Raw genomic sequence first — 18971 nt, 5'->3', positions numbered from 1 at the left:
GGAACAGAGGAGAAAGTTATTTAGTGTTTTGTCCCCATCTGGTATAATATTTAATGGAAGCACTGAGCCGTTATAGTTTGTTTGTCTTTGAATAAAAGGAAATTTCAGAAGTACAACTTGGGAAAACCAAACTGGAAAGACAGAAAGAGACAGCAGGTTAAGTTTGTCAGCTTGTTTGTGTAGATTGAGAGCACATGACAACTCAAGGTCTGCCTTTACAATCACAGTCTATCAAATGCCACTGCATACCTCTTGTGCAATAAACAAGGAAGTGGATCTGATCATTACCAAGCCTCTCATTAAAGTTTTTACAATTTGCTTAGGCTTTGTTGACACAATATGTCCTTTTCCTCTAATCCCCTGGTGTTTAGGAATGCAAATGTTAATCTAAAGCATACACAGGTAAATATAATGCCAATAATGAATAGCAAGTATAGATGCACATGCACTCAAAGGCCCCTCCAGTAAAAAACCTAAAAACCATTTCTGGTTTCGATTTTAACATGTTAAATGAGCAGATTCAGAGCATTACAATCCCCCTGTCGGTCTATTTTTTGACTTTTCATGTCACGTCTACAATGTATTTTAAAGGTTTCTTATCTGATCTGTAGGAAACAGACAAATAAGTGTTGCTCATAAACATTTGATAATGTCTCTGTGTATATATGTGCACATGAATAAACCATGATAAACCAAACTATGTGATTATCTACAAATACGTGAGCGATATTGCTTGATAATTGTAACAAACCCTGGCATTGAGTCGATTAGGACAAAATTGTCCCCCACTGAATGTGTGAGAGGGATTATTAATTATCTACTCAGATCATTTTAATAAACGAGAAGTAAAGTACAGTAGTTTAGAACATTGTTGCTAAAGTTATAACAACCATATGGATTCCCCACATATATTTTCCATGAAGATAGAGAGACACAGATGTATTTTTTTTATAGAGGATGAACAAATAAAGAAAAGCAGCTAAAGTAACAGGACAAATGTTTCTCACCTACACTGGCAATTAAAGGGAAATTATACTTTGTTTCCAGATCTTTTGGCAGTGATTAGTAGAAATATGGTGGTTTGGCTTTTTCAGAATTCTACAGGACCTCAGAAACTAAGGATGGGTCGCCATATTTATTTGTGTCAGGCCACACCCACACTTGGTTTCTAAGGGCAGGCAGAGTTATCGTGGTCATCACACTTTGTTTCAGTTATTTTGCTTCAGGTTCAGCTTCTGCTCTTTCTCTTTCTTTGCTTTATTTGATAAGAGTAATTGAGAATTTAGGATTGTGTCCGTTCCACATAATGCTTTTTGTTTACTAGAGGCGGGGAATAAATAACTGGCAGAGTGGTCTCCAGGTCTGCGTTGCCCTGATGTTTGGACTTTTACAAGCCATTATTAAAGCAGAAGCTCAGCATTCAGCACAGTCTCCTTCACTAGGGGATCTAAGAAACCATCACACACACACACACACACACACAGTTACACACAGAGAAACAATCCTGTTCTGCATTTTTCATTAACTCATAGGGAGGTGAAACGGGCCCTTAACCTCATAGCCCTGCCCCCTTTACACATCCCCACTTTGATCCCACAGCTCCTGAGAGCCCTAATGAGCTCTCCATGTCAGCTCAGGGTAATTTGTGTTCACTGTCAAATTCCAACTAGACAGACAAAACAAATTTGAAGAAACACTCACTTCAGAACGTCTGGATAACATGATGCTTAAAAGGCAGAAAGTCAAACGTTACTCAAAGAAAGACATATTTGTTATCAACTTCTTTTTATTTCAGCCCAAACTTAAATTATGACCTGAACCTAAACTGTAACCTCAAATAAAACTGTTACCTCAATGAAACCTAAAGTACACACAGAAATCCATTTACAGATTTCTCATTTTGTGGTTTGGCCTTGCCTGAAAGTTATCGGTCACGCTCTGTGTCTCCGGTCTAACCAGACCATCATCAACTGAACATCGTGCTAAACAAAAAAGAATGGAAAGACCTGACTTGTTAGTATTAAGTCTTGTGCCAAACCTTCATCAAAAGGATATAAGATATAATCATTTTAGATACTCCAGGGCTTGTGCTATGAAAATACAAGGAAATATAAGGAGATTTATGCATTACAAATTACCATTGTGGTTTGTCAGCAATCAGTGAAAGGGAGGTGAAGAGCAGATATTATGAAACTGATTTATAGCACAGCATCATCCAATACATCACTCTGGTAGATTTTATAAGACCATATCAGTCAAATATGCAGAACTTCAGGGTTTTACACTGCTGAATGAGTTTAGCTCGAAAGATTTGCTTTGAAGAGAAAGCTTGGAAGACTCCACGTGGTAACTGCACACTTTTTGGGGACATGCAATGACATTTTCAGATCCTTGGCAAAAAGGGATGAAGAACGATTTCCAATTGTTTCCTGTTGCTTAATTAACCACTTTCTTCTAAGTTCGGTTAGCATGTCAACTAGGGCAAAGTAAGACTTAAACACAAAGAAATAACATTAGAGGAGATGTGTATACTTGTTTTTTTGGGGCGTTATATTTGACAAAGATGGTGGCAAGGGCTAAAACATTATTTTAAGAAACCTTCACCAGAAGTCACCAACACTCAAACTGTTTTCTTTTTCTACCAGCATTGGTTTCTGCTTTGTATCCTGAGTTTTTGGACTACTTCTCTGACTGTGTTGTGACTTTTCTAGAGTAGAAAAGTAATCATAAATACTTCCAGATGGGGCACAATGTTAAAGCTTCTCCACATGCATAACAGCACCTCTCAGATGCTCACTGAGTACCATGACCTGGAGTGGTTAATTGCTTTGGTAACACAGCACATCTCAACACACGCATGTACATGTAAACAAGGCCGCTCGCTGTCTCTCAGAACCCAGATGTAATCCGATTAAACTGTGACCTGCGCAGCACCGGAGGATTTCATTCATGGAAACGTCCTATTTTACTTTTCTGAGCAACGTTAACTCCCAGAGCCTGTTGGCATTAAGATCTCGGTTCAGCTGTGGTGCATTTAGATGTATTACATGGGCCACCCAAAAGTTTCACACATGAATACACACATGCATGCGTGCATTTATACCTAAACGATTCCATCGACCTCACCAATGTCTTGAGGGGATCTTTCATCTTCCAAGATAAAAAGGCCTAAATAGACAAAACAAGTCAGTTTTTTTCTTCTTATCTCTAACAGCTTGACACACTCTATAGCTGCTTTCAGCGATACAATAAAGTCCGGAGGGGCTGTATGTGAGAACGTTAATTTCCAAATCAGTTAATCCAGACATTTTCCAGAACTTCTCCTGTTCGCAAAATGTCTGAGTGAGCCAATGTGAGAATACAGCAGGAAAAATGCCTGAAAATTTCCCAGCGAGCAAATGGATTTAGGATGTTTTGAAGATAATCCAAATATGTCAGGATGAAGAAGAGGAACCATACACGAAATGGATGCAGACAAAGATGTCAAGCAGGAAAGACAACAAGATTCTGGAAATTTCCGGTGTCAATGTGCTGTAAACAAAACCGCAAAATGTATGCATCTCCTGAGTGCTAGGCTCCAAGGCACCACCTATCATCTGAAACAGTTCCCAGACATTTTCCTGTTTTTGTGAATGCACCTCCTGCTGACCCAATTCTCTGGAGTTCATGTCTTAAAACATGGCATGTGTCCTACACACTAAACACTCATCCTTAAAGTTTTTTTGGGGGGGGGAGTTTCCCATTATTCTGTTACGTCAACTATATATGTTCCATACATGATGATAATATGGAATCCTGACATGCTGTCAACCAGCATTGTTGAGGTATGCAAGCACATAGTTTATCAAGATGTAATACCGTGCTGTGACTCTCCCCTTTAGCTCCAAAGCCCCTGATACCCAAACACCTGCTGCCTTTTGCTTGATGTTCTCCATGTGCACCGGCTCTGACTCCCTCATGTGGCCTTTGAGTCTCATACCTACAAATCTGCATCATCAATCTTCATTTCACTGAGGGACTGACACGATGGACCTCATGTACCCCTAACCTCAACGCAGAGTCATTCTTTTCTAAATCTTCTGGAATACCAGAACCCTCCTGGTATATTGGACATTGTCTTTATCCATTACTTTATGACCCATTTTCTCCCACTCCCACTTTATTTGCATTGTCTCATAATGTTTTACATGCCAATCTTGAAAACTATCATATGTTTTAAATGAATTAACTGAGATCATTGATAGCTCAGGAATGGAAAGTGTTGGTCTCCTATTGGTTCATGAATAGGGGTGATAATGGTTTCCCATCAATAGAGAGGACAGCTGCTCGAGTGCTCTGATGTTCTCAGACATCAGCCACCAAGATCCAGTACCTGTTAATCTCATTAGGTGTTATTAACATTACTTGTCCTCTACAGAACAGTACTGCCCCTTTCCAGGCTCTCCAAGGACCAATGCTCTTCCTCTCTAAAAAAAGAAAGATGAAAGTACAAGGACATTACATAAATCAACAAATGTCCAACTAAGTGTCCAATCCGCTGATGTTAAAGATATTAGACAAAGAGAAGTCAAGATCAATAACTGAATCAGCAGACCTCAGTTGCACGGTGTATTTCTCAACTCTGTTCAATGGACGTGGAGGCTTTGGATCTCGGACCCTCAGTGGTTGTAAGTGATACTCAGCGCTCGAGTGATTTACTGTTTCTTCCTCACTAGGTGGAATTTGAATCTCTGGCATAAGTGACTTGAATTTCCTACATTCTCAAAGTCCCTGTTCCCACATTTCTACTGTAACAAAACGACACAGAAAAGGAACGCAGCTTACCGAACTAACATTAACTTGTCTTTGTCTATTATCGCAGCCTTCCACCCTCATAAAAATTGTAAAGACTTAACAAAAAACATTCATCTTTCCGTTGCTTTTCATTTAACCGAAAATGACACATGACCAAAAGTGGACAACACATTTGATATTGCAACATGAGGTCCAGAAACTTTGACGAAATAAAACTGTCAGGAACAGGAAACGTTCTTTCCTCGATTCTGCTGAACATCAGACGGATTGTTGCAGGAGAGTCAGCTGTAAAAACACAGCTGCAATAACTCAATGCAGAGATGTTACACCTGATGATTTGATAGGTTCACTCCCATCCAGCGATACCTTCATTATTCTAATTTGGAAGATGCAATGTGAGGCAAACCATACTTTTGCCTATTATGTTCATTTAATATTCATAGGCTCTGTATATTGCGGCAACTGCATTGCTTCTGTGATCTGCCTAATTACTGTTTTGTGCACAAGGCTCGATGTCACGTGTGATTGGTTTGGATCTAATAAACCACTGCTCTCGGATCAGGGCCCTGTCACTCACGTCAAGGTGAATGTGAAACAGTGTGGGAGAGGCACCGTTACTTTTTGGGTCGGTCGGTCAGGCAGTTCACCAGTTTCGTCCAGACTAAACTTTTTCAGCAACAGTAAGAAAGATCATAACATACATTTTAGAGACATTCGGTATCACCAGATCTCCTGACTTCTCCTCTTGGGGATGTACAGTTCATATCATCCATGCTCATTCCTATAGCTATGATTTAAACCAGTACCGCCGGTTACATATATTTGTACTGCATTTGTCTTGGGACAGTAAGTAACTGCCGATCACACTATGCTTATAAATAGCGGAGCAAACAAAAGTCCATTGAGTGCTGATAGGGAAAACACAAGGTTCCATGAGACTGAGGTCAAAGGTCCTTTATGGACAGCCGAGGAGCTGAAGGAACCTGTCACACTGCGGAAAGAGAGCTCCAACAATAAGCTCAGTAGGAAACAGAGAGGACACAAAAGTGGGACTGCTTTTAAAATGTTGCACTGAATGAAATGGACAGAAAGAGACACAATCAATCATGGCTTTTCAACCTGTAGGAAGAATGGAAGTCGTCATCCGGTCATCAATCAAGTACACAAAAAAAGAGTAAAGAATCCCAGAGCTTGTGTTTGATGGTGCAGAGTCACATTTGGCCAGTTTTATTATATTCTAAGTGACCTAGGTGGGGATCTAACACTATGAGAAACTACCTGCATTTCTGTGTTTCTTCTCACTGCAGTGTCTATGTGAGGAACCACTTATCCTACACATAATCGATCATATGGTCGCACGCTTTTACCAACTCCCTCACTCCAGCAGCTCACATGTTTCCCATTTGTCCTCTCAACACAGAAATAATTCTCTAACATTATAAGGATTTTCAGAAGTTGCCTCAGCTCACTGTAAACATATCTTTCTCTTCTTTTTTGTTTTGGTGTAGAATGAATGAAGTTCACCTAATCTGCGATTCTGAAACAACAAATTAAAAATTAAAAAGTTAATTACAATATCTTCTTCATCTGGAGTAAAATAGCTGGAGAACCTGACCTGAATGTCCTGTTTGAACTTTTCTCCTACGTCTCCATTAAAGCCTCTGTCAAACTTGGTCCCTGTACATCTGGAAAAGTCATCCCTGTTTAGATCCCCAACAGATAGGACAGAAAATGTCTTGCACAGACAGGATGAAGCATGGCTGTGAATTTGTATTCCTTGTGTTCAACCTGGCATCGCAAAGCAAAAGCAAACAACTAAACAAAACAAGAATAGGTTTGATTTCACAGACATGAATTCAGCAGGATTTGTGTCTATAATGATTGTTCTGTAAAAACTGCCTTTGAAAATGTATCTTATCTTATAGGATTAATCCATGTCTGCAACATGAAAAAAACATTTACGTGAACCCTGAGTCTCTCTTGTTTCTGAGAAACAACATGTACCATACACACTAGTTAAACAGCTGTAACCAACAGTTACTCATTTACCCCCTGGTGGCTGACTGCTACATATATCATAAATCTCACCTCCTCCATATTAGTGGATGGGACTTGGACCAAGCTAAAATCCTATAAAACAGGATCGGGACCTCGCTACGTGATCATAATTGTTGATCTGGCTAAAAGTGTGCAAGATGGTGGTGCTCGTAACCAGGATATTTGGGCTTATTTTCTGGATTGTGGGCGAAAGTGGAGACTAGAAAGTTAGATAGTTCATATGGTTAGCTAGCTCAGCTATGATAGCTTTTATAAAACAACAGAAGTATGACAATAAAACTAGAAAGAGCTCAAACCAAAATGTACTGTTGATGAATGTCTCTTTTATCAGAAATCTTTAGTAAAGTGAAGAAGCTTCCACTATACCCATTAAAGGATCCCAACAGTGACCTCTTGTTCTCAAACTTATATAACCAAATCTAATGCTAACACTATAGCCGGAGTTCAAAGAGGATGAACCGAGAATACTCTGCTGCTACTGTAGGAATCTCACAGTGAGTCTTGGGAACACATGGTCAATCACACAGACCATTAGCTCCGACCCAGTCAGCATTAACCTGGTAAACAACGGTGCCTTAATGCATTTGGGGAGACCAGGGTCTGCTTGTTTAGTGTGTGAGAACTTCCCTGCCATATGGCAGCCATTAGGGCTCTAATGAGCTTCTTCCTCTGATAGCAATGCTTAGCATGTAGCACCGCTGCTTGTATCCTCCTGACAGCAGGCCAGCAGCCAGTGAGTCTGTCTTGGCATCAGAATTCCAACATCCAACCCATAATGACAGACTTGAGAAATTAAAACAGGAAGAGGAGTTACACGGGGTAAATGACAAGCAAATAGTGCCATCTTAGTCTCACTGAGAGCATCCGTTGTTTCTCTAAGGGGAGAGTCACACAAAATGGCTACTGTTCAGATGCTTTGTTTTTATCCTTATACGTCCTGTCCTTTTGCACTTAAGATGTTTTCATCCTGACCGCATGATGGATTCACTATTTCGTCATGAGACGTCCATGTCGGTCATAAAAAAATAACCCTGTAAGTGGAACAGCTGTGGTTGACGTTGCATGTGGACAAAATATGTTATTGCAATTCATCGCAGCCACCTGGCCTTTAAATCCTCACGGAGGAACAGCATAAAGTTATCTATGCAATTTCCAGTGTGAATGATGCTTATTCAAATCTGGTGAGGGGAAACAGTAGACTAACTTTCTTTGCTTTCAGTTTTCTCTTTCACATTATTTTAAGCTACTTTGGATGCTAGGGGTGTCTCAAAGGAAAATATCTACTTTGATGATGTTGTGAATCACCTTGGGACTATGGGAGCTATTGTTTTCAACTCCATTGTGGATAAAAAACCTTCCTTAATATAATTTATGAGTTAATTTAGTATATATATCTAAATATCAAGTTGTATTCACGTTACGCGGAAAATGGCAATGAATAATCCTGATCCATTACGAGTGACCAAAACAAACCAGAGAGCCAAAGCCCCTGTGGCTGATATAATACAAATAAATGTGATGAATAAAACCTATCTGCGTTTCAACATTGTTGAAAAACATTTTGGATGACTTGTCAGTAAACAAGTCAACAAAATATATAACATAGGTCTTGTCATTTTAGATATATTAATTTAGCTTCAACAGCTTTACATTGACAAAATAAATTTGTATACCCGCTTAAAAAAGGACTTTACTTGGTAAAGTTATAAATTGTGTTAATACTGTATGACTTATCAAATTTCACTTGAACAAACTTAATTATTTTTGTTTCAGTTTTAAGGGTCTTTTTAATTTTTTTTTATTCTAGGTCAGTTTTTAATAGCTGATCATTACTGCATATGATTTTACACACTCATAAGTTATCATATACAGGAATATCTTCAAAATACATTTATCTTAATGTTTTCACTCAAGGAATAAAAATACAGACGACTGGTGATTAAGTTCATATTATGCCAGAATAGAAAACCTTAAAGGGATCTGTTCAGGTCTGCAGGCTTACACTGTAAATCGAGTTTTCAGTGAACCTTTTCACTAACCTCAGATTCAAAAGAGCACGAGAGCAGCCGTAGCCAAAGCAAAGAGCGAGCTGTCAAAGGTAATCACGAGGTCTGCTCTGCAACTCTCACTGAAAACAAAGAATGGCATGACACACGCAGCTCCAAACACTCAGCACCTTAGTGTCTAGCAACTAAACTCTGGTTGAATAAATCTTTGAAACTTGACCAAGACAAACAGCAGAAGCCTTGCCTTCATTACGACCACATGGTTCCCATCATATGTTAACTCTGCTGCACACTTACATGGTTCAAGCCCTTTAATCTGTAAACTGGACATTTGCATTGTAGGGTGCAGTATCCTGTATCATCAAGTGAAACCATGAGAGTGCGGTGCATAAATGAGATTATGTCCTCATCTCGTTTGTTGACTAAGACATAGACTGGAAATAAAGCAGCCCTAAAAGTTTGTCTTTTTCTCTCATAGCCAAAGAAATATGAGGGGAAATAGACATTCAAGTGGACCTAAGTGCATGGTCAGACTGGGAGAGGATAAACTCCGAGTATGGTATGTCAGTTAGCAGAAGGGGGGAGGATTCACTCCAAACCTGTAAAAGACATCACTGTTCCCTGAGAAAAAACCACAGCAGCTAGCAGGACATGATTTTTTTTACACCTCGTTTTTCATAAAGGAATTCGGCTTTACACCACCATTTTTTACCAAATTAAATCTAGCTCTAGATTTATTTACTTTCCTTCAGCTATATTTTTGTTGTAACTACACCTTGAAATTTTGACTCGACAGCATCTTTGAGCCTAATCACTTCCAGAAATCTGTAAGAAAAATATAGTTTCTTTCCATTTTGAAAGACAAATTCTTTCTCCGGCTCTCAGGACCAGCCATGCTAGTAAAATCCTTTATTTCTATCCAACAGAAAGTCACAGGGATATATGATATTACTGCCAAAGACATGTGGAAGAGAAGAGATCAATCTCTGGCTAAGGAAATCAGATCTATAATATAAAAGACCAAGTGAGGACATAACGCCATCATATTCCAGAGTTTTCCCAAGATGCAAATGTTTCTGAGACAAATAAAAACCACATGATTGGTGTCTTCAAATAGAACTCAGATAATCCAATGGAGAAGTTATAGCAGAAGAGAATAGTACACAATATGTAAAATCCCGATAGAGACATCAGAGAGTAACTGACGAGCTGAGCCCACGTAGTTTAAATAACAAGAACACCTTTCTGATATGGACACTGTTCTGTTTCAGTGACAGAAATGAAGATATAACACAAGCGACTGGGAGGAAGAAAGCCTGGTGGTTTTAAATCTGAAGCACTGAGTCAGCGTTTCTATTTATTCACCTCCTTCCCTCTGAATATCAACAACCCTGTGGAAAGAAACCACATGTGACCCTGAGTCCTCACTGAATTTTAGTCTACTGTAGTCTACTATGGACTTCAATACGGTCAGAGTTAGCTGCTGTTGTAATACAACTATTACATATAGTGAGCCAATATTTAATGGCCCTTCCCTGAGGACCAATTTCAATAATTTACCTAACAATGCCAATCATACAGCAGTATTGTGTGGACAGGAGGTGTAATATTTATTGGTATAATGACACAAAATCTGTAATCATGTCTAGGCCTAGTCACCTCTCCCCTTTCTATTGTTGTACTCCATGGGAGAGGTATGTGACATTTTGGCTGTTCACATTCTATTCAAAGTTACAGTGTAATATTCTAATAAATTTCAGTAATTTGTGTAATTGTGGCGCCACTTTTGTACAGCACTGACCGGTCGATTTTGTTGTTGTTTGGCTCGTTTTATCAGGAATTATTTAATTTCGGCCTCCTTTCTATTGTTGTACTATATGTGAGGGGCTATACATTTACACAAAACTGACTGATTTAAACATAGTCAAATTCAAGCTGAGAATTGGCACTTCAATGTCTTCAATCTATTATTTTATGTCAGATTGAAGGTGCTTCAGATAAAACATGTATTATCAAACCTGTCAAAATTCTTATTGTAGGGAGTGGTTTACATGAACATTCACGAAGAACGTTTGTTTAATTTAGTAGAGAGTTGGACCCGTCTTGTCCAGACATGAGTGTTTGAGGAGAGAACTGAAACAGACAGACCATGGTCTTTGGAGATTGAACTCGAATGTCATATGAAAAAAGATGATTAACATATTACAAATCAGGATTTACTTTGCTTTCTGCAAAGTTCCATAAAGGAAAGGACTAACAAAAGTCCGAAGCCCTTTTACTGGTAAACATAATTTCTTAAAGGTCGGACATCTATGTATTTTTTATTATAAAGCATTGTATTGCCGTTGTAGGCATTGCTGTGAGATGTCACAGCTCTACAGTCACTACCCTGAATCATTCCCCTAACACTGCCCACCCAGACCAAGTGACTATTCTCATTTGTTTTAACTTTATTATCAACACAACACTAAGAGGTCATCCTGTTGCCGAGTTCACAAGCTGCAAGAAAAATGTCAAGAGAAATGTTGCAAAGGTGTTAAATGTCAAGAGGCCAATAAATCATTGAAACACCTTCCCAAGGATAATGCTATGATGAATACGATGCCTAAATATTTCTTTTCAAACTGGAGCATTTTATTTAGATTTAACTGTGTGTTCAGCTTTCCAGCACTGACTGATCACATTCAGATTAACCAAACTACAGTAGATGCTGAACCCTGAATGGAAGTTGAATGCACTCATTTGAAGTTGCTTTAGATAGAAACATCAGCTAAATGACATGTAATTTAATGTAATGCAAATGCTTCCCTAAGACAACAGCCAGCCAATCATAAGAGAGGCTCAGAGATGAGCTAGCTCTCCAGAGAGAAGTGTCTAAGACGATATGTCAAATTATGTGATGGTTATTGGTACATGAATCCACAAATATATCATATTTCTATGACGATCAAGACCTCAAACAAACCAGCAGAAAATTGTAAAATACGGGCCCTTTAAACAAAATAAACTCTTAATGGTGTGAATGCTCGAGCGTGTTCACTCCTGGAATTTCCTCCTTTTTCTTAATGCGAGAAAATTCCTATTAACCGCTGACGTCATTAGCTGTCTTATTACATTGCTACAACCTCCAGTAGAACAGGATCCAGTCTCAGGCAGTGTCCATAATCACTCTGCTCTAATGTGCTTTGAAAACAACCAGGCTTCTTTACTGAGGACCAGATGGTTTCTGTCCTCACACTGTTGTGTGCCTGCACACTCTTAATTTCAAGCAGACCCGTGCACCAATTTAGCCAAAGCAAAGCCTAATCTGAGGCTTAATAGAGTGAGACAGAGTGGCATTCACAAGCAGGGGTAAATGTTACTATCACGGAGCAGGCTCCAGTGTCGAGGCACATGCTTGGGCTGTATTCAGGCTGTTAATTACCTCAAAGTGTCAACACCAGAGCCTTAGTGTCAGTGGCTGACACACATTTCCATGGATGGTGCCTTGTGTCTCATATCAGAGATTGGAAGCAGGTGGCCGGCTGGCCCCCAACACATCACAGACTCTGCCACCGCTCTACCACCACAACTTGGCAGAAACACCAATGAGAGTAAAGTACAAAAAGCCAGTTGCCGATGAGTGCTGAAAGGGGGTAGTAGCATGGGAAGGGTTTTCCTGCTTGAACTATAACCAGACCCGGATTGTTCTTTAAAAATCCCCCTTCTGATGGAAATTCTGTTTTCAACCCTGTTAACATGTCCATATGGGTTTTTTAATATGGTGCAAAACATGAGCAGTAAACGCCATGGCTGAGTATTTCCATCTTGGTACTGCAGTGACCCATTGACAGTGTCAAAATGGAATACACCCAGAAATTTCTTTGCACTTTGGATTCAAAAAGGTGATGGGTTCGCTGAATGGATAAACACACAAGCTCAAAATGTTTTCAGGATTTATTCTATGACATGAAATACATCAATACCCCCCTCAAAGATGTTACGTCTCTTAATTAAAAGAGGTGGTTGCCAGCTAGTGGCTAAATGGGACTGCTGAGGTTGTCAGAGACAATAATGATGATGAGAGCAGGGAGAGTGAAACAAAACTGTGAGAACAATGAGCTAAAAGTCAAGTAATAATTATTTGAGAATCTAACACAATGAGCAACCTTCTGCACATCCAGGTAGGCACATGTTCAGAGAGAAAAAGAAGACTAAAAAGCCAAATACTTACACACTACAACACAAGAGACATTATATGGGAAAGGATTGGAACATACAGGAAACATGTAATAAATCTGAAAATATCTTCATGACCAAACCGTAAAAGTCAAGTTGCTTTAACATATTACTCCAAGATAAATCTACAAAGGTCAATTCCTGCTTCTCTGTTGTATCTGCTCTTTTTCCATCATAGATGGATCATGAACAGGTTAGTGATAAAGCTGTCATTGTGGAATGTAAAAGCTCACAACATAAATTCAATAGTGTACAGTGTTCCCTGGTCACATCCTGGTGGCTCAGTGTGCAAATACAGTTATCTAGGTTTGTAGGTCTCTCTTGGTAATCGTGTCAAGCTGGAATGTGGCACACATGCCTCATGTGTGGAACAAACAGTTTCCTGACCTTGTTGATCACTCTGTCTATCAAGGAATAGATGAAGGCTTGGGGTCATTGCTTAGTTTACGGGTCAGGAGATGAAGCAAATTTGTGGAAGGTGGGTGTCTGACTAATGTAGTCACAGTTAAAATGTAGAGCCATTCAAAAGACTTGGAATTCATTAAAAACCTGTGATTACCTGCGAGGAAACTTTAAATATATCAAGAATACTGAACAGAGGTCGGTGTATTTGTTACAGCAGCAACTCTTCTAGTTTATGGAGCCGAGGATTGTAGACAATAGCCACAATTCAGTGAGTGGGACCACACAGTGAGAACTCCAGTCAACACACTGAGAACAGGCTTTGTTTTAACATGAAAACCTCTTAATCGCTTGGACATGGAGACCAACAGAAATAATCAACCACTTGTGTCTGCAGAGGGCGCTGTTCCTAAGAGTGTCAGTGTCATTATATATATGTACTGCCTAACTTAAGAGCACCCACAATTTCTAATTTTCTCACGTTTGAGAATATGCCTGAAATCTCTCACCAGGGATACTACCAAGGAGGATTTTCACATCAATGCTCCCTTTGTTTAATGAATGAGTTTTCAAGATTTTCTAAATGCTCCTAGTATTCCTTTAGCAGTTGGAGAACATATTTCCAGAGTAGTGCAGACAGGGAAGCTTTCTCGTTACTTCTACAGTTTGTGGTACGCTTAAGTCTTACTGTGAAAATTATGCAGTATGTGTAATTGTAAGCAAATTTCCTTTAAAAGTTTTTGGATTGACTTACAATTTTAGGTTGAATCAGTTTGAATTGAAGAAATATAGGGGGGGAAGTAAGCTTTTATAGTTCCCATCACTTAGGTTACAAGATTTTGCAAGGATTGTGGATATTTGTCTTTTCAAAATAGTGTAGCTGTCAAAATATCCTTGATACGTGCTAAAACCTTCACAACACAGAATTATCAGTGCAAATTATCAATGCATATATTTGTCTCTGCATTTATCAACGTTGCAGTTTTAGGAAACTGGCTGAAAAACTAGAGGTTGGCTGTTTCATCGTATAATGACTCTGGCAGAAGAGCGAGGATGAATCTGTCTCGGGAGAAGAGCGAAGGAAAAACGTTTTCCAAAAAGAGCAAAATGTGCGTTCTCTGCACTGAGGTGGAGCCAAGTACAGGATGTAAAAGAGAGAAAGCAAAAACCTGTAACTCCGATCAGATCTAATATCCTTATCCGCTCTCAATCTGTCACTGCGAGGTGTGAAAGCCAAAGAGGCCGTGTCAAAACAAACGGATAGCAGCGCTGCCTCTGACAAACAGTGACGCGTTCCTGTGAAAAGTCTTATTGAGAGCGAGGACTGTTTACAACCTGTAGTCGACAGGTCCTTCCTCCTGGGAAAGTCTAGGAATCCAATGGGAAACCCTTTGCATTGCATTGCATGTGTGTGTGAGTGTGTGTGTGTGTGAGTGTGTGTGTGTGTGCGTGCGTGCACTGATCACTGTCTTCTTGTTTGCGGGTTGAAGTAGACTGCAGGGGTTGGAACAATAGAAGGAATGCACTGACAGAGACATGAGTAGCATCTGTGAGATCATCCTGAAGCATCAGTAATGTGATAGAAAACTTATTTCGTAGTGCAAAAGCAAAGTGAATATTGTGGGTCAAGGTTCACCAAAGTTGAACTCAATGCAACGCCAGGCTGTAATATGTCGCAGCGCAGGAACCAAATGTTCTCAAACAGATCGGAAGATAACGGGAGACGAGGGTTCGCCACTGAAACATTTGCGAATTTGTGAGTGTAAAATAAATACAAAGAGATCCCTCAATAAAACCTTTTAATGTTGTGGCTGGATAGTGTATAAATAGATGCATTATTATTATTAGTGACTAGGAATCTGTTCTATTTCTCTCTGTACCAAATGAAAACCAAACTGCAGATGTACCCTTATTAACATGCAGTTTTTACAGAGTGGAGGCTCAGCTGGGTTAGCCACATCACTCCGGGCTGTTGCCTTCAAAGCAAACCAATCCTCCCGGGGACTCTGAGCACTTCTTCTGCCTTTAACTAGCCACAGACCCCCGCAGAGCATCCTCGTCCAATCAGAGAGGCACTACAGGCTCATTCTTGCTTTTACAAACTGAAAGCAGAAGGCCTAAACCGGGCCTATTAAAGCCTTAGAGGACGTGTGTCAGACTAATAATACTGAGCTCAACTCTCGCTCCATATCGTACATGAACGCCTGTAAAGTGAACAGAGCATGCAGGTTTGGTGGAGGGGAATTATAACTCACCGTACTGGCATCTTGTCCCTTTGAAGCCCAGTGAACACTGACATATCTGGTCTTCAGTCTGAGAGCATCGGCCTCCATTGAAACATGTGTTGGCAGCACACACCCCTGCAGACACCACATATCATACTGTGTATTCCATAACACTGCTGATGATATAAAGATGTATGACGCCTGTGTGTTTGTGTGTCCATCCAGTCAGTGGTTTGGCTTCTTTGCTGCCAAATGAAACTGACGTTCTTCAAGTTCAATCATTATCCTAAATATCTTATTGATATATATATAAATTAGCTTCATAGCAACATCAGAACTAGGCCTATGTGATCTATGCGTGTGAAATACTCACTATGCAGACAGCCAATCTCTTCACCCCTCTGAGTCCAACCTGGGCAGCACTTGTAGACTGTGTGGATGTCCATACTGTACCTCTGCCTGTATGCTGTGTAGTATGCTGTCCTGGTGAGGAGAAGTGATGTTATTGTGGTCACATAATAGCATTACCTGGCAGTGACATGATAGGTCAATACATGAAAATAATCCAATGTGTCAACATAAACCAATTTCAGACATAAACTGAACCGGGGCTGGACATTCTCCAGACTTTTCCTTTCACAAATGAGAGGTTGAGACTGAGATTGTACAAGTCGGGCGCGTTCACAACAACAGGACAAGGTTCCTTAGAATATCCACAAAAATGGACTTGGACATTTACTTTCTCACTTTCAGCCCCTTCAGATCATTTCAGGAGAATGTCAGTGCAGGTCTGAAAGCGTTAGCGAATCACAACAGAAAGATATGTTGTTGTACTCAGATAATGCATTGGTCAGTGGTATGGAACTGTACATGTTATATCAGTGGTTTGAGCTTTATGACTACAAGGTTATGATCTCTCATTTCAGTGAGCAGATAAATAAAATAGGGATGTTCTCTTCCTTGATCCATCCTTCATTCACGAAGAGGCTGAGCTCCATTCATTCCAGTGGAGCTTATTAATGTCAAGGACAAGTGCATTTGAACAAGGGAGACTCATAGTTGGAAATCCATCGATATGTGTAATATGTGTAATATCCATTTCCACTGCACTGCTGCTCATGGATGATCATCCATAATAAACTACTTTTGCTCTTACCTCCTCTCGTATCCCATACACCATCTGTGGTTGGTGCAGCCCTGTTTCCACACCTTCACCATGCGGGTAAAAGCCTGGACACACGGCTGAGGGGCCCCCAGCATGGACAACTCCTGATCCGCACAAACATTTGGCCTGTGCATGAAGAAATATAAAGAGAAAGAGCGAAGGAAAGTGATGGGCAGAGAAATTAAAATATACTCTTAAAATAAAAAAATTGTACACTGTTTTGATGACTTTCAAAACAAGCGTGTCAGTACTTAATTTGTCTTTACTATAAATAATATGTTGATGCACATAGTCGACTGAGTTGAGAGCTTCCAAATGTTCTACACATGTTCAGTTGTATGAACATCACCTCATCAAACACTGTGTTTGTCAGATAATTACACAGCTTCCTGTTTGTGGTAATGTGCTCGATTAAGATGCTGCGGGGGAAAAACAGTCCAAGTTTTTTGGACGCTGCCCACAGCACCCAATAAACAACCACTGAAATCCTGTGGGAAATTAAGTCTGTGTTCTCCAGAACTGTTTGCATGTTCACGTGCATGTTCATTAAAGAGCCAGGAGGTTTGTCATGCAGGTACATGAGTCAGTCATAAGTAGCCTGTGTCCATCTGTGTTGTGAGTGCAGGTACACTGTCCAGAAGTGTGTCCTCCTCCACAAAACCATCTGGCTTTAATACACAGCAACCTGAAGTTAATTAGAGGAAGTATTCGGCTCCTCCGCTGATGAAAACGACTTCTTCCATCTTGTCCAACACGCTCTATTTATATGTGGAAACCTCTGCTAGAGTAATAGACTATTCATAAAAAAAATACATTCCATTGGAAGCTATTATGCAGAAGCATGTTATATCAGTGCTGTAAAATACACATTCAACCTAATGGGGGGACTGAAATAGCGACTCCTAGTGGGCGTTAGACAGAATAAAATGTAAAGTAGCGTTAAAGCAACAAAAAAGTAGAATCATTAGTTCAACTTGAGCTTTATGTGAATATTTGTTATTTTGAGTGCAGACTATGACAGGTTGCTTTTGTCTAATTTCAAAGCATGTCAAAGTAAGAAACTAAAACTTTCTCATTCACCACCTCAATGCAATATTTTAGAGTGCAAATAAAAACGGTGGAAACCAAATTAAGACACATTACTTACATGTCCGGTTGCAGCTGCAGAGATGATGCGACGTGCACGGTGCTGAGTGATATCACACACAGGATGATGGTCTGTGGGAGCATGATTTCAGCCTGTTACAGACGCGGGGAGAAGAGAGGTGCTCGGCACAGTCGGTGCAGCCTCCTAGTCCAGCATCAGATGAAGCGCAGCATCCTGACGTTTACACAAGTTCCTCCTGCGACAGGGCGAAGTTCAGACTCTACGATTGTGTTCGTTTGGATGTGTCCAGAGATCCGGGCGTGATTTCCCCGAGCACCGGTGGAAGCAGACTTGTCTCATGTCAATCGCAGCCTTTGAATGGCTCCGTCTGAAACGCACCACCCACTATCACTGCGGGGGCCAGCTCCTCAAACCCCCGGCCACAGCAACCTGTGCTCGCGCTACTCACATATTAACACAGGCAGCAAGGCTATCTCCTGAATAAACATGACGTGTGATAACATGTTAAATAGTAGGAGCCTGTTTGTCAAAAGTAATGTGGTATCGAAGAATTAAAAAAGGAAAGGAAACTGAAATACATTTGCAGTTTGCATTTGCATTACTGAAGTAATGGCAGGACTATGATTTTGTTGCATATATTTTATTGTCAATGTTTATTAAAATATTAAATATATAATATCCATATATCTATCTATCTATCTATCTATCCATTCATCCATCCATGTATCCATGCATCCATCCATCAAGCCATGTATCTTTTTCAAATTATGTTATTTCAACTTTTTGTTGTAAAAAAAATAGAACACGTTATTATGCATATATAATATTGAACAAGTCTTGTCCGATACATAAAATAAAAGTTTAAAAAATCTATGATAGACACTAACCAAAATAAAACAGAAATATGGAGAAACATCCACATCTAGTATTTCTGCACTTTTCAATAAAAAAAACAAAACACACAATATGTATACAGAGAAATTAGGTGTAACATT

The 18971-nt window shown here is 39.8% G+C and overlaps 1 protein-coding gene across 1 annotated transcript in view; it reads right to left on the bottom strand.

Moving 5' to 3' along the window:
- Nucleotides 1-18315, bottom strand: part of megf6 (multiple EGF like domains 6) — a 57466-nt gene extending 39151 nt beyond the window's left edge. Inside the window, exons 1-4 of the mRNA XM_053422746.1 lie at nt 18016-18315; nt 16860-16994; nt 16077-16186; nt 15734-15838 (exon numbers count right to left, since the gene is read on the bottom strand). Of these exons, the coding sequence (XP_053278721.1) occupies nt 15734-15838; nt 16077-16186; nt 16860-16994; nt 18016-18098 (433 nt within the window). The 5' untranslated portion in view covers nt 18099-18315. The remainder of the gene's footprint in view (nt 1-15733; nt 15839-16076; nt 16187-16859; nt 16995-18015) is intronic.
- Between the last annotated feature and the right edge of the window lie 656 nt (nt 18316-18971).

Source organism: Pleuronectes platessa, chromosome 5 (assembly GCF_947347685.1).
Source record: "Pleuronectes platessa chromosome 5, fPlePla1.1, whole genome shotgun sequence".
In the NCBI taxonomy this organism is placed as follows: domain Eukaryota; kingdom Metazoa; phylum Chordata; class Actinopteri; order Pleuronectiformes; family Pleuronectidae; genus Pleuronectes; species Pleuronectes platessa.
This window is presented reverse-complemented; position numbering and strand designations above follow the sequence as displayed.